We start from the raw sequence: 16,841 nt of genomic DNA, 5'->3' as shown, positions 1-16,841 counted from the left end.
TTTTATGGGTTTTAGTACTGATTTAGACCAGCATTTAGTACTCAACTAATTGCCCTTGTCAAAGTGGTAGTGAGCCACTATTTTGAATTACTATAGCCCATAGACAATGTATAAACTCACATTGCTATACATGTAGGAATTCCAGCATTTTTGAAATAGTCATATAGCTCCAAATTTGTGATTTGGTGTTCCTATGCATCAGCAACATAAGGAATGCTACTCAAGGAAATCAAAATGAGATCAGGTAGTGTCCCCATGGGTTTGTGAAAGGAAATAATGCAGGTTGGACAAGAGACAACTGGCAGATGTAGTAAGTATTTTTAATTGATGTTTTTAGACATGGTGTGACGCATCTCCTATACAGGTGGGACTTGAACCAGACCTTTTAGTCCAGAAATAGGGGCACGACCGCTGTCACAAGAGTGCTTCAACGGACGTAGTGCACCAGGATTTTCAGAGGGCATTTTTAATGAAATGAAATATATAATGTTGTTGGAGAAGTTTGGGACTTATGAGACTTATGACAGTGAGTTATGTTACCATGGATTTGGAATTGGTCAATAACAGAAATGAAGCTTGAGAAGTAAATGGGCCATTTTCAGGTTTTTGGGTTGTAACAAGAATTAGTTGCTTCAGCCTCAGAATGTGACTGACTATGAAGTGAGGGACTGTAAAGTTAACCACTTTGCTTAGAAGAATATTTTTAAAAAAACAGTTTTTAAAATACTGAGATACCAGTAAATGTTGATTTGTAGTTCAATCATGCACAAATCTCAAAGCTAACATGCAGGCAAAGTAAACAATCAGGAAGGTAAATTTCTGCACATAGCTATTGCAAGTGGGTTGGTTTGTAATAAATTATGTGGGACTTTGCTCACACCTCACCTAGAGTATATCTTTTTCTCTTATAACGCAATAGTTGCGTTCTTGTGTCATCGTGCATGATAGAAAATCATATTTATAAGGAAATCGCTTTACTATGCAGTTGAAAGGTTTGTGTTCTCCAAACAGTATCCACTATTCAGCAATTTGCATTGAAGCCAATTCACGTTAACAAAACGTGAAGTACCTGTACTGTGCAATTTTGGTCTCGTTATATAATGATGCACTTGCCTTTGAAAGGCAGCAACAGAGCTTCGCAAGAACAATTGCTTGGATGAGAAGAGAGATCTAATAGTAATAGGCATATGGTTTCTAGAAGAATGAAAGATGAACAAATTGAAATGTGTCTAACTCTTGAGCCTTATTGGAAGAAGACACAGTGCGGTTGTACAACTACAGGGTCGATGCTTGGGTCCTTATATTATGAATAATATGTGTGAATAATGTTGATGAAAATGTGGGTGAGGAGAAGAGATGATACATACGTTTGAAAATAACATAAAGATTGTGTGAGTGGTTGTTACAGAGGAAGAAGGTCTTGGGTAACGGGAAGATTATATATACGAGTTGTCAAAATGTGCAGAGCAGTGGCAGATGAAATTTTAACCAATAAGTAACCAGATAAAGGAGTTTTCACTTAATGTCAGGATATTAGGAAACTTGGAGGATCAGTGGGATCTTGGGGTGCTTATTCACAGATACCTGAAGTTGGCAGGACAGGGTTAATACAGTGGTTAAGCTGACATATGGAATGTTTGCTTTTATCAGCTGTACTTTAGATTATAAGACCAGGGAGGTAACGTTTGTACTGTAGAAAACTTTGTTTAGGCCACAACTGGAGTATCGAGCCATCATTGTTGCCGTACTATTGGAAGGATGTGGCTGCACTAGAGGAGATGCAGAGCAGATTTACCAAGACGTTGTCTGAGTTGGAGCATTTTAGCTATGAAGAAAAGCTGCATAGGCTCAAGTATTGTTTCCTTTAAGCAGAGAAGGCTGAGGATGTGGAACTTGATTGAGACGTATGTAAGGTTGAGGGGCATGGACAGCATGATGGAAAGCAGCTGTTCCCAGTAGTTGAGAGATCAATAACACAGAGGCATAGTTGTAACATGAAAAGCAGGAGGTTTAGAGGGAGTTTAAGGAAAAATGTTCACTCGGAATGCACAGCCTGGGAGGGTAGCAGAGGTGGGAAACCCCTCAACCTTTTTTTAAAAAAAATAGGTATGTGGAGGAAGACTTTAAATGTCATAATGCTGTTGGTCAAGTAGAATTATTGTCGATGGGTCAGCACATACTCGATGGGCCAAAAGGCCTCTTCTGTCCTGTTTAACTCTGACTTGACAAGTTAAATACTTGAGAGGAGGCTGTTTGCCCTGGCTAGGTTATAGAATTCAAGTCATATTCTCAGTATTAGGCATAGGTCATTCTGAACTGAGATGAAGAGAAACTTTATATCCTGAAGTTTTGAGAATCTCAGCCATCTGGACTAGAGAATTTGAGTGATCAGTGGTTGAATATATTCAGGATGAGGTTGATACAGTGAAATAACTAAAATATGGGAAATAGCAGCAAGCTTCAAAATTTAAGACACAATCTGTGACTCTAGTTTTGGGGGAGGGGGTGTGGTGGGGGGGTGCCTGTTTGGTTTAATCATAACATACAATCAAATATTATATTATGCCTTCTCCAGATAAAAGAATCTTCAACCTTGGAAGAATTGAAATTATCTGTCAAGGAAAATGCTGACTACCTTTCAGTTGCTGGATGTTTAAGATCAGTATGGTCATTGGATGATAAAGAAATGTTGGTGAAGGATATGTTGACCTTCCATGTGATCAGTCGAGTTCGCTCACCTTTTGAAAGGTTTGCATTTATGTACTGTATTTGCATTAAGTGCTTTAATCACTGCAACAGCCTGTTTTACCTTTCAATGATATAATTAGGCTTTTGGAAATTGCTGAAAATCTGAAATTTTTTATGATTGTTCATTCTTGGGATGTGAACACCGACCACAAAGCCAGCAGTTCTTGCCCATTCGTAATCGGCTTTTAGGAGATAGTGGTGAGTAACCTTTTTGAATCTCTTCAGTCCATGCTGAGGAAATATCCCAGAGCACAGTTGAGTAGAAATTTTCACAATTTTGATTGAGTGACAATTAAAGTTTGATACAATGCCAAATTGGGATAGTGAGAGATTCTGGGGCGGTTATGAAGGTTAAGGTGTTCCAGGCATGTCTGGTTTTAGGTGATGGAGGTCGCAGGTATGAGGTGCAGTTGAAGAAGCCTTAAAAAGTGAAGATTGCAATCTCCATGTTACATTCCTAAATTTATAACTAGGAATTATTTTTTACATCACAAGGCTTTCTCTACGATATTCTTATGGATAGCAAAGCAAAAGGTTTTCAAGATCTTCATTTCCCAATTGTAAACTGTTCCTAGTGGGTGGATTTTAGAATACATTGTCATTTTTTTAATTGACATTGGAAAGCATTGATATTAATACCTCCAACTTTTTGTCTATGGAAACTAAATACCAGTCTCTTTATCATTCTTCTCTTTTGATCAAGACTTTTCTGTCTGGGACATTCATTTAATCTAAGGGAATTTCTCCCCTAGCTAACCTGAATGAAGTGCTTGTGAACAAGAATGTATTTCATAATTTCTGAGAAGGTTCATGAATCGTTTTAGTGTATTCAGTTTTTGAGCTTCAAATGGAGGCCATTAGCTTTTGAACCACTCTTGGTTTCTTTTAACATTTGTTTTAAAACTCTTAACATTTAAACATACATCTTTATAAAATTCTTTATTGCAAAATGGTACAGAACAAAGATTAGTTCTTATGATTTGGAAACTTCAGACATTGAAATACTTAATGTTTTCCCTGTCAGATTTAAACTTGTTTTAGCTATTGCCTCATCAGCCATGAATTTATTGAATGATAGAGTAAGCTCAATGGGCTGAGTGGTGTACTCATCCTATTTCTTATGACTCTCTTAAGACATGACCTATGCTATACTTTCTAATGCTACAGGCCATTCCCTTATCCTGGGCACTATCTGTCTTAAGACATCTAAAGCTCTCCAGTACCCAGGTATTGGCGTGATTTTGCTGCTGTGATAGTTCATAAATCTCTTTAGAATTCAATCTGGTACAAACACGTACTTCTTATCATGTGGTGACCAGATCTGTATATAATACTGGGCCAGTGCAGTGTGGAGCTAGAGGAACACAGCAGGCCAGGCAGTATCAGCGGAGCACGAAAATTGATGTTTTGGGTTTACACCCTTCGTCAAGTCTGGGGAGGGGGGAGGGAACTCATAAATAAATGGGGTTGGTTGGGCTGGTGGAAGGTAGGTGGCATGGTGATAGGTTGATACAGGTAGTGGGTAGAGGAGATTCGTCAGTGGGAAGGGTGGGGCAGATAGGTGAGAAAGAAGATGGACAAGTTGTGTCAAGTCAAGGAGATGGAGATGAGCAGGAGGATTGGGCAAGAATGAGGCAGAGGGGTGGGGAGATTTTGAAACCGGTGAATTCTATGTTGAGGCCATTGGGCTGTAAGCTCCTGGGGTGGAATATGAGGTGCTGCTCTTCCAGTTTGCATGTGACATCATCGTGACACTGGAGGAGGCCCAGAATGGACATATCACCCAGGAAGTGGGAGGGGGAGTTAAAATGGTTGTCAACTGGCAGATGATATTGATTATAGCAAAGTGCAGATGCTCCACAAATTGGTCACTGAGTCTGTGCTTAGTCTCGTCAATGTAGAGGAGACCACATCAGGAGCAATGGATACAGATTAGGATGTGCAAATGAATCCCTGTTAGATTTGGAAAGATTATGTGGGGCCTTGGACAAAGGTGAGAAGGGAGGTATAGGAGCAGATGGAGCACCTCCTGTGTTTGCAGAGAAATGTGCTGGATGTAGTGGGGTTGGTGAAAAGTATGAAGTGGACAAGGGAATCCCAGAGAGTGTGGTTCCTGCAAAAGTGGTGGAGAGGGACGTAACTCTTTGGTGGGGTTGGATTGCAGGTGGCGGACAATGATACGCTGGATGCAGAGCTCGGTGGGGCGATATATGAGGACCAAGGGGACTCTGACCTTATTTTTGTGAGGGGAAGCAGGTTTGAGGTCAGAAGTGCAGGAAATGCAAAAGATGCAGTTGAGGGCATTATGAAACACTGGAGGAGGATGTTGCAGTCCTTGAAGTTGGAAGACATCTGGGATGTCCAGGAGTGTAACACTCCATCTTGGGAGCATATGCAGTGGAGGCAGAAGTGTTAAGAGTGTGGAATCACATTCTTGTAAGAGGGTGGATGAGAGGAGGTGTAGTTAAGATAGCAATGGGAGTCGGTGGGTTTGAAATAGATGTTGGTGCTGAGACGGTTACCAGAGATGGAGACACAGAGGTCCAGGAAGAGGAGGGAGGTATCAGAGATGGTCCAGGTGAATTTGAGATTGGGGTGAAAGGTGTTAATATAGTTGATGAACTGTTCAAGCTTCTCATGAGAGCATGAGGCAGTGCCTATACAGTCATCGATGTAGCAGAGGAAGAGATAAGGGATGGTGCCAGTGGAAGAGGGACTGTTCTAAATATCCTCCGAAAAGACAGACATAGCTTGGACCCATATGGGTGTCGTAGCCACCCCTTTAGTTTGTAGGAAGTGGAAGGAGTTAAAGGAAAAGTTGTTGAGGGTAAGGACAAGTTCTGTTAAGTCGATGAGGATGCCGGTGGAGGATGTCGGTGGAGGGTGACTGGTTGAGCCTGAGGGAGAGGAAGAAGCAGAGGGCATTTAGGCCACTTGTGTGGGAGTTACAGGGATGCAGGGACTGAATGTCTATGGTGAAGCTGAGGTGTTGGCGGCTGGGGAATTGAAAGTTTCAAAGAGGGTGAAGGACATGGTAGTGTCTCAAACGTAGGTGGGCAGTTCCTGGACAATGGTTGGGGGGGGGGGTGCGTGACAAAATGAAATTGCTGTAGGCAGAGATGAGTTCAGTGGGGCAGAAGCAGGCAGAGATAATGGGTTGACCAAGACTGTCTGGTTTGTAGATTTTTGAGAAGGGGATAGAAATGGGCGATGCAGAGTTGGAGAGTGATGGGGTTGGAGGCTATGGTTGGGAGGTCTCCTGAGATGATAGTCTGGGAGATGATAGTTTGGTGATTGGGTTGGGGTCATAATTGAGAGGACGGTTGGAGGAGGTGCCAGAGAGTTGGTGCCTGTCCTCTGCGATGCCATACCACCATCATGCCCCCATTTATCAGCAGGTTTGATGGTGAGGTTGGGATTAGTGCAGGGCTGCATGTCCCTTTGGAAAGAAGTTTGTGTGGGTGGAGAGATTCAGGCAATTGATGTGATGGCAGTTGAAAATGAAGAGGTCAAGGGAGGGTAGGAAGCTTTGGGGTGTTGTCCAGATGGGATTTGTTGGAGGTGGGAGAAGTGGTCTGCTGAGAGTGGGTTAAAGTCCCAATCAAAAAAGTAGGCGCTGAGTCAGTGGAAAGAGTTTGACATCTAGGCATGTATGGAATTCGTTGATGTGTGGGCAGAGGGGGAATGAAAGTGAGTCCTTGGCTGAGGACTGACCATTACTCCTCAGGAAGGGTGAGGTCTGGGGGATGGTGAATACCTGGCAGAACTTGACTGGGGCTAGGTGTAGAGCTAGAGCTGGGATTGGGGGTGGAGACTGTTTCAGGAGTGGAAGTAGGTGTGGCAGTGCTCATGTGGATGGAGGTGGAAGTGGAAGCAGCGATGTGGTCAGCAGCATTAGCGGAAGTGACACAGGCAGCGGCAGAAGCAGTGTTGTCAATGACTTTCCTGCTCCTCTGCTGCCTGACCTGCTATGTTCCTCCAGCTCTACACTGTATTGACTCTGACTCCATGAGTTCTTGCTATCTCATGTATATAATACTCTAGCCTAACTACTTTCATACGAAACGGTATAATTTTTTTTCTCTTCCCAACAAAAGGAATAGGAAAATAATAAACTACTGACCTGTTAGAGCCCATGCAACATTCAATATAATCATGATTGATCCTTTACCTTAATCCACTTTCCTGCCTGTTCTCTGTGTCCTTGAATTCCCTGTTGTGCTAGAAAATAAATCTGTTGATCTCCATCTTGAATATACTCCTTGAGAGAGCATCTATACAATCTAGGGTGGATTATTCCGAACGTTCAGAATAACAGAAAAGAAATCTTCTCATCTCCATTCCTGAGACTGTGCTGCAATTTGGATTCAGTTAGATTCAGGTTCAGACTCAATTTCAGATTGTTTAACCACAATAAACTACTTCTGTCCCTATGCTGTGGGAGTCTTTCAGAAGCCTATAATGTTTCAATGAGATCACTTCACTTCTCATTTTTCTTAAATGTTGGACAGCATATTCTTTACTTTTGCAAACTATTTTAATGTTAATCTGCAATGAGGCAGGGAAAAAAAAATGCACAAATAGATTTTGATAGATTTGGTGAATGGACCAAAATTTAGCTGATAGAGTTTAACGTGGTTACATGTGGCATTATCCATTTATTCCGAAGGATAAAAAGGCAACTGATTATCCTAATGGAGAGAAACTTAAAAGTAATTCAGTGCAGAGAGATTTGGGTGTCCTCGTGCATGAATGACTGAGCGCTAGTATGTGGGTACGGCAGATAATAAGAACAGCAAGTGGAAATTTTGCACTTATTGCTGAAGGAATGGAGTATAAAAGTAGAGAAATGTTGGTGCAAAAGTACAACCCATTGGTGAGACTGCTTGGTGGAGTATTGCAACAGTTCTGGTCCCCTTACTTGAGAAAGGATATAATTGCATTAGAGGAGATTCACTAGATTAATTCTAAAGATGAAAAGCTTGCCTTATGAGGAGAGATTGAACAGTTTTGGCCTATGCTCGCTAGAGTTGCGAAGAATGAGATGAGCTCTGATTGAGATATACAAGATGCTAAGACAGATTGACAAAGTAGAAGCAAAGCAGATGTTTCCTGTTATGGGACAATCTAGTATGAGAGGGCACAGTTTTAGGCTAAGGGATGTCAGGTTTAAAATAGACGAGGAAGAATTACTTCTATCAAAGGGTCATGGATTTGTGGAATTTAGTATCCCAGAGTCTGGTGGACAGCGGAGTATTGAATAAATTTGAGGAGATAGATAGACAGATACTTCATTGGTATAAGGTTAAAGCAGTTATTGATCACTAAGTAGAGGCAACATCTCTGGGATCATGGTCAATGCAGCTTATTTGGGAAGCACTTTGTGAGGACAGTCTGGGTTCAGAGTGGACCAAAGCTTCCAAGTATTATGTTGGACTCTTGAGTCTGGAAAAGAATCTACAAAGGAGAAGCTAATCCTGAAAATTGTTAAGTCATGCAGAGGGTCTGCATTAAACAAGCAATTATCATAAGACACGTAATTTTTAAGAATGCTTTGTTTAAAACTCGTTCCACTGTTGTTATTTTGTTTTTTTTAAAGTCTATCATGCAAACATTTTCACATTCAAGTCCATGAAAAGAATTGTTAAATATGAAGCCACTATAGCATAACTTGCGATCGGCTAGAGCTGTTTTAAAATCTAGGGAGTTGGGGAAAAACTTAACCAGTGCATCCACTATCTCCAAGATAGTAGGAACTGCAGATGCTTCAGAATCTGAGATAACAAGGTGTAGAGCTTGTTGAACACAGCAGGCCAAGCAGCATCAGAGGAGCAGGAAGGCTGATGTTTTGTGCCTTCACCCTTCAGAAAGGGGGACCTTTCTTTCTGAAGAATGGTCTAGGCTCGAAACGTTAGCCTTCCTGCTCCTCTGATGCTGCTTGGCCTGCTGTGTTCAACAAGCTCTACACCTTGCTATCTCATTCACTATCTCCAACTGTTTCTTTAACAGGACTTGGATGAAAGCTGAAGTCCTGGGAATTTGTCAACTTATAATTCCTTTCAACTCTACTGCTTTTTCTCTGAAATTAAATACTTTCAGGTCATTGTTTGTTTATTTCTGGTGAATGATTCCTGGCTTCTGAGAAAATGGGTACAAAACATTTGTTCAGCAATTGTCATATCGCCATTTTCTACATTGATGTTTGCTGTCTCTGCCTCCATTTACTTGGCTACTCTTTTTCATTTACGTTTACATTTCCTTTTCATTTCTGTAAAAGCTGTTGTCTGTTTTGTATTCCTAGATAGCTTACTCTGTTATTGTTTTCCTTTTATCAACTTGTTGGATCCTGAAACAACTCCAACCTTGAGGGTTCTTTCTACTTTACAGCCTTAAGGTGCTTTCAAGCGAATACTAGCCTTAACTTTCATTTGGGTTTTTAGTGAAAGATATTCTTGTTGAACATTTTAAACCTTTGGATCTATTTACTCTATCAGCCTTAGCCAGTCCTCCCCTCATATCTTTTATAATTGGTTTTGCAATTAAATCTCCTGAATTAGAAGAACTACATGCTAGGATTCTAAACTATAGGGCAGACACAAAATATGGGGCTATGATTTTCAAATTTCCTCAGATTCTGGAATGGTCACATCACATTGGAAGTAAAGTAATTCTGCTATTTAAGAAAGGGAGAACAAAACAGAATTACAACCCAAACACCCTGATGTCAGTCATTGGCAGAGGTAGCATTTAGAATTGGAAAAAGTCTTAATGCACTTCAAAAAGCATGGTTTAATTAGAACAAGTTAACACAGTTTTATGGAAGGAAAGTCCTTTTTTACTCACCATTTGAACATTTGTGGGAATTGCTGGCTATGTTTATTACACATCACTAATTATCCTTTAGAAAAGCAAATGAAGCGTGCTGAAATTTCCATAAGATGAAGGATTTAAAAGCAATGGATTTCAGATGCCCATCCATATTGTAAAAGAAACTTGGTTCCCAGTTAGTATACTCTTTAACAATTAATAAATGCCTCTCTACCTGCTGTGTATTTTTCCACTTATTAATTCACTGACTGTTATATTAATTGTTTTTGCAAATGTTAATTTGAATAAGTGCTAAGTAAGAGAAGAAAGCGAAGAATATTTAATAAGCAGTTACTCGCCGCCTTGCCTCTGAAATCGTGCTTTATTTTTGTTGAAAACACTGACCTTCTCTCCCTGCTTCAAGCTTGTTATTTAATCCTGTTTCTGGTCCCTCTCAAAATCCCTATTCCCTCTTGGGCTCCAGGTTCAATCCACTCACTGTGCATTCCCTGCTCCATGTCAGGTTCTGTCTTTTATTATCTTGTTGTTCTAACATGTATAGTTAGTTATGTTGCTGAGCTGTAGAGCAGATAGCATATGGACATGTATACTCAAAGGCTGGACTGGATACTTAATATGTCTGGAATTGAGAAGTTCAGGAAAAATAGGGACAGAATAAAAGGAGAACAGTTGCCGAATTGATTAAGGAGAGCCCTGCAGTAGTGGAGAGATTGAATGTCCCAGATGGTCAAGAACAGAATCTACTTAATCAGAACTAAGAAACATTAAAGTTATCATAACATTGGTCAATATATTCTACACACTACCAAGTAGCAGAAAAGTTGCACTGGAACAAATTTGCAAGGAAATGACATGATATTCCAATACAGCCCCCATTAGAGTAATTGAAGTGTAATTAGCAGACAGGGACACAGATTTGTAGAGTGCTCAGAAGAATATTCTACATAAGTATGTTTCCTGTCAAACGCGAAAGAAGGTATTCTGGACTTAGTTTTTGGAAATTAAATATATTAAATGTGCTTTGGAGAAATTTTAGGAGACAGTGTTATATCGTAATATATTAGCTCTGACAAAGTAATTAGTTTTCTTTTTAGTAATTAGATTCCCTTCAGTGTGGAAACGGGTGCTTTGGCCCAACAAGTCCACAGCGCCCCTTGAAGCATACCACCCAGACCCATCCCCCTATAAACCCCACACTCCTGAACACTATGGGCAATTTTGCATGGCCAATCCACCCAACCTGCGTATCTTTGGATTGTGGGGGGGAAACTGGAGCACCCACGCAGGCACGGGGAGAATGTGCAAACTCCACACAGACAGTCGCCCGAGGCAGGAATCGAACCTGGGTCCCTGGTGCTATGAGGCTATAGTGCCAACCACTGAGCCACCGTGCTGCCCCAAAGGGCAACAAGCAATTCAGCTTAGAGTCCCTGAGCTGCGAACTGGTTCCATTCTGGAGTTGATTTGCAAGTCAATTTGCACACAAGTCTCTAACACAATGCACAAAATTAGACAGCTGATGTAAGTGCAGGTAATCTTCTTCTGTCAGATATTTAAAATTACATTCCTATATAGGAATCCGTTCAAAAGTCAAATATTTGTAATGTTGTGACCCCTGTAATGAAACTTGATTAATCAATGAAGTGCAAACATCAGTGGTGTTGAGAATGGATCTGCCCAAATAACTTGCAACAAAAGATTAGCTGGAAAAACAAATTGACCAATTGTCTGCCTGTAAAGAAGAGAATATTCAGGTTCAGTCTTAGGAGGGGTTGCCTTTGATACTGTAATCTACAATTCTGCATTAAGGAACTTCAAATTGGGTGACATTTGGAAGTAGTGTGTTTTTAAATAAATTAAAATGTAAATCCATTTGCTCGAATGTTTTTAAACTAACTGAGTCACAATTTCACACACAAATCACAAACTATACAGCATATTTTCAATACCCTGTTTTGATTGAGTGTGACATGAACTACCTCCATAATATGTGGAAGAATCTTTCACTCAAATATTGTCAACAATACATGGTTAATCTAACTTAATTCTGAGGTCTTTTCTGTCCCTCTCTAGTATTATTATTTGAAACAGTCTAATGAAACTTCAGAGTCTAAATTTCAACAGATACAATAGCACAAGAGCCACCTCTTAATATGTTGATTCCTTATCTCAGGTTCCGTGAAGGATTAAAGGTTCTTGGTGTGTTAGAAAGGATTCAGAAATATCCAGAAGTATTTGCTGAGCTGCTGTGTTACAAACCCATCAAGTTAACAGCAGAGACATTTGGAAAGCTTTTCTCCATCGAATTTTCACCAGATGAAAGTAGCAGAAGGATTGCAGAATCTAAAGTGATCGGTTTCTGGAGAGATTACTTGGCAGATGTGGAAGGTATGTGTAAGATTTTACAGTATACATTTAATTCACACTACCCTCTGTATGTTAAACAATATTTATTCTGTACTATGCTTCCAACATCTTCCTAGTAAAAGGGACCAAGGAACAAATGGTATTGGAAGTGATTGTTTTACTTTAAAGTTTGAGTTCATGTTGTCAAAGGATAACCTTTGTAAAAGACAGGATTAAGATGAGATTAGATCAAGATGCCCAAAATTGAGGGAAATTAGGAGATAAGGGGTAGAGCTGTTCCCATTAGCTGAGGGACCAAGAACCAAAAGACCTGATTTTTTTTGAAGTGATTCTTGAAAGACAAAACAGCACAATGCAGAAGACCTTTTCTAAACACAAGGAATGTACTGTCGGGAATTATCGTGAAGCTAGATTTGATCAGAGCCTCCGAAAGGGAATTTAATAATTATTTGGAGAGGGGGAAAATAAATTAAGCCTCTGTGAAAAGGCAAGTGAATGGGATTATATGAATTGCTCTTGTGGAGAGCCAGCACAGAAAAGACAGGCCAAATAGCTATTTCCTGCTCTTAAACCATTCTGTGTTGCAACAAGGAGGATTTGGAAATAATCTGATTATTATGTCAAAATGTTTTGTTCTGGATATATTCTTTTGCTCCGGATATATTCTTTTGCTCCTTCGGTCAAGAGTCTCTAACAATTTGTTAATATTCTTGAACAGATCAAAAACTATATAGGCTTTATTGTTTGAAGTTTTTTGACCGATCCTGGAAGAAATAACATTGCGTAATCTTTCTGTCACTACTAGTGAGATTTCAGTTCACATCTGAAACCCAACATAAAATCACTTCAGCTCTGTCAGAGAATTGAACTTTATCCATTGAATTTCATACAGTACTATTTAAAAAGTATTTGCAACAGGTGGACTGCAGATGTAATTGCTTTGTTAACAGTGTAGGCCCAAAGGTACTTTGAAACTATTGTACCTAAACTACTTGAAGGAATAGATGTTAATCTAGTTGTAGCTATTTACCTAGTGACATCAAGGCTTGTTCAGGCACATTTTTTTTATTTTGGAAATTCAGGGACTGTATTTTGCTGCATAACTTTGTACATTAAAAAACTTGGCTAGATCATGTGACGTAGGAAAAGTAAGCCATACAGCCCATCAGATCTGCTGTACCTTTCAATGAAATCATGGCTGATCTTCAACTCTACTTTCTTGTCTTTTGCCCTATTACTCTTGATTTCCTTACTGTTAGGCAGGTTTTCAATCTCAGCCTTGAATATATTTAAAGACCCAGCCTTAACAGCCTTCAGTGGTAAAGAATTCCACAGATTCACTATCCTGTAAGAGAATTAGTTAGCTAATCATCCTGGGTTCTTATCTTATTAAGTAGCCTAATGTGTGGCACCTTATCAAACCACTTCTGAAAACCCAAAAACATTATTTCCACTGCTTCCCCTTTATCTATCCTGCTTGTTCCTTCTCAGAATTCTAGTGATTTATCAGCCATGATTACTCATTCATGAACTGACATCATGAAGGAGTTATACGTATATACAACACTGTATTGCATTTAAGCTAATGGCATGCTGGCCTTCATAACAAGAGGAATTGAGTCTGCAGCTGTACAGGGCCCTGGTGAGACCGCACCTAGAGTATTGTGTGCAGTTTTGGTCTCCAAATTTGAGGGAGGACATTCTGGCTATTGAGGGAGTGCAGCGTAGGTTCACGAGGTCAATTCCCGGAATGGCGGGACTATCATATGTTGAAAGATTGGAGCGACTGGGCTTGTATACACTTGAATTTAGGAGGATGAAAGGGGATCTGATTGAGACGTATAAGATAATTAAAGGATTGGACACTCTGGAGGCAGGAAGCATGTTTCCGCTGATGGGGGAGTCCAGAACTAGAGGACACAGTTTAAAAATAAGGGGTAGGCCATTTAGAACAGAGTTGAGGAAAAACTTCTTCACCCAGAGAGTGGTGGATATATGGAATGCTCTGCCCCAGAAGGCCGTGGAGGCCAAGTCTCTGGATTCTTTCTAGAAAGAGATCTTAAAGTGGAATCAAGGGTTATGGGGATAAAGCAGGAACAGAATACTGATTGTGGATGATCAGCCATGGTCATAATGAATGGTGGTGCTGGCTCGAAGGGCTAAATGGCCTACTCCTACACCTATTGTCTATTGTCTATAGTGATTGCCCTCCAAGCAACATGGTCAATGTATTATTTTGATTTCAAAAGTAACATTTCAGAAAAGATTATCCACAAGAATTAACTTTTCTTTGATTAGTCACATAAAGGATGGGAAATCTAGGCCAAAAACATGTATGTACAGGACTCTTATCCCAAGACAATCTTGCATTTGTAAGCTGAAGAAATTCTATTCTGCTCCGACCTACTGACTATTTTTTTAGTGTGCAGTTATATCATGATAAGGAAAGATTCAACAGTCATCAGCTGGTTTTGATAATTGTTTGGATGACTAGGTTCTCCGGCACTTCATTTTTTGTAAATTAACTTGCCTTTTTTTCAGATGGAACAACTAAAGCTGCTTTTGAAGAAATCTTGACATTTACAACTGGCACAATCATCAATCCAGCAATCAGCTTTCTTCCTGACCTCTCAATTAAATTCTTGCATAGTGATGGAATAATTCAGTACCGTTTTCCAACAGCACAAACGTGTCTAAATTGTTTGAAACTACCCATGTCAAAAACGTATGAAGAATTTAAAGGATGTATGGATTTTGCTATCTGCAATACACCTTGATATAAAAAGAATTTAATTCAGTAAAGGTTTTCAAGCCTTGTATGTTAGTACATTGCGATTTTCTTTGTGTCTTGGTTGTTAATGTACATTTATTTAGCAAAACCTTGCAAAATAACACTTACTGCAACCACATCATTAAAAATGAAAAGAAGTGATGATTGCTCTTCAGAAAGCTCTTTATGGATGGAGGATCATGATTTTACTACTACATATGTGGGAAGAAAGCAGGAACTAATGAGAACTGCCATGTTAATTTTCTACTCTCCCAGCACATTGATACATTTCATTGTTAGGAGAGACACAGATATACATTGGCATGTTCCGTTATTTTTGTCATCTTGGTTTCATCAGTGAATAGGACTCTAAGAAAGGAAACTCTGTCTTCAGTTGGAGAACTCTTTACCTGGCTGGTTAAAAAGTATTGAGGCTTGGTAACAATTCTGTTGTGTTTTTTGTAAATGTGGTCTAGTAAGGGGAAGATAAAAGCAGAGGTGATTAAAAATTTCTGTTTCTTTGTTTCCCCTGGTCGTCGTCTTATCCATAAGAAGGGATTTTGTATTTTTTTGTTTTGATTAGTTAGTTACATGAGCTTATGAAATTGCTTGATTTGTTAATTGAAAGTTTTTAAAAGTCTTTGTAAGAAATCCAACATGTACAAGCAATAAATTTATAAACTATGTCCTGTTAAGAGTATATATTGTCAGCACATCGCTCAAGATGACGCAATTTTTGGAGAAATTCAATTGAATAATTTCTGAATTTTTAAAACTTTTTTATGATTAGAATTTGCCAAAGTAATAGTTTGAATTGCTTGAAGCACGTCAGGTTTGTCTTGAGTTTACTTTCTAAAATAGGAATCTGTGTTTGTTTTTTTAATTTTGCTTGTACTTTCTTTTAACTTATCCTTTAATTTTTCTTATTGTTGCCTGGTAAAGTATGTATTCTATATTTTAATATTCCTAACCTCATAACTGTCATGATAGATTATACTTACAAATTACTTTGTATTGGTAATGCATTCAATTTTTCTTCCCAAAAAAGTCTTTTCTAAAAGTTGTTTAGAAATTATTACATAGTTAAGATTATTCATTTGCAATAAAAATAAATAAATGCTTTAACAGTATTAAGAGAATAAAAATAGCTTGGTGTTGGCAGCATAAGGGCTCATTAGGTGCCAATATTGTAAAAATATTTGTTCTTTTCACTTCTATGAAAATCACTGCTTCACATGTTGCACGTTCTTCCTTGCACTGCACTGGCCTGTTATATCCTATCCAATTTATTACTAGTTGCGCTTTGAACACTGATTTCTGGCTTTAGTGAAAGCAGTGGATCAATTATTGCTATAAATCTGTTTAGGTTTGGAATAAAATTCATATAGAATGCCACTGGTCAAATCTATATTTGCACTTCTGCCATTTTTTATTTGCACCGCATAACATTTTACAATGGAAAATAATTTTGGAACTAAATTTATGTACAACGAATATAGTTCATTGTATATTTGAGCAAAATTTCTAGTAATAAAATGCAACAAACGGACAATGTTGAGGTAGCATTTCAGATGAAAATTGCAGGACTCCAAAGGAAAGGAGGTGTTTTGTAAGAAAAGCATGCCTTTCAGTACAAAGAAGACTAATGCTAGTGAAGTAATTCACATAGAGGAGAGTATGATAACTGTGTACAAATTAAGGATTGTACGAACAAATACTGTTTGTGAATAAATAAACAATTGCATTTGCACTAGCTACTTGTCCTAAATAAGCTTCACATAGTTTTCTTTTACTGCAGAGCTGAGTATGAATACCTATTATTAATGCATAAGATATATGAATGACACAGAAATATAGAATTGACGTGTTTTGATCTGGTTACTTGTGACAGTTAAACAGAATGTGAAATAATTGCTAAATTATCTTGGGGTAAAATATTACCTTCATCAAAATAAAATATACTGTCTAACATTGAATTTTCAAATCTCACTTAAGTTTTCGGATGTTGAAAGGAGCCGTAGCTGATTACGGATAAGGTGACTTGATAGTTTCCACTTTATAACGTTCATATTATGAATTTTTCTGTAATCTGTATAAAAAAGATGTAACTGTAGCTGGATGGTGTCTC

General features: G+C 38.9%; 1 protein-coding gene across 2 annotated transcripts in view; it reads left to right on the top strand.

The window, feature by feature from the left end:
• g2e3 (G2/M-phase specific E3 ubiquitin protein ligase) overlaps window positions 1–16,618 on the top strand; it is a 72,549-nt gene extending 55,931 nt beyond the window's left edge. For both annotated transcript variants that reach the window (XM_048538222.2, XM_048538220.2), the window contains exons 13-15: window positions 2,576–2,748; window positions 11,750–11,964; window positions 14,485–16,618. In XM_048538222.2, coding sequence (XP_048394179.2) covers window positions 2,576–2,748; window positions 11,750–11,964; window positions 14,485–14,720 — 624 coding nt within the window. In that variant the 3' untranslated portion in view covers window positions 14,721–16,618. The remainder of the gene's footprint in view (window positions 1–2,575; window positions 2,749–11,749; window positions 11,965–14,484) is intronic.
• The last annotated feature ends 223 nt before the right edge of the window (window positions 16,619–16,841 follow it).

This window comes from Stegostoma tigrinum, chromosome 10, assembly GCF_030684315.1.
Source record: "Stegostoma tigrinum isolate sSteTig4 chromosome 10, sSteTig4.hap1, whole genome shotgun sequence".
Lineage (NCBI taxonomy): Eukaryota > Metazoa > Chordata > Chondrichthyes > Orectolobiformes > Stegostomatidae > Stegostoma > Stegostoma tigrinum.
Note: the sequence above shows the minus strand (reverse complement) of the source record. Positions and strands in the feature narration are given on the sequence as shown.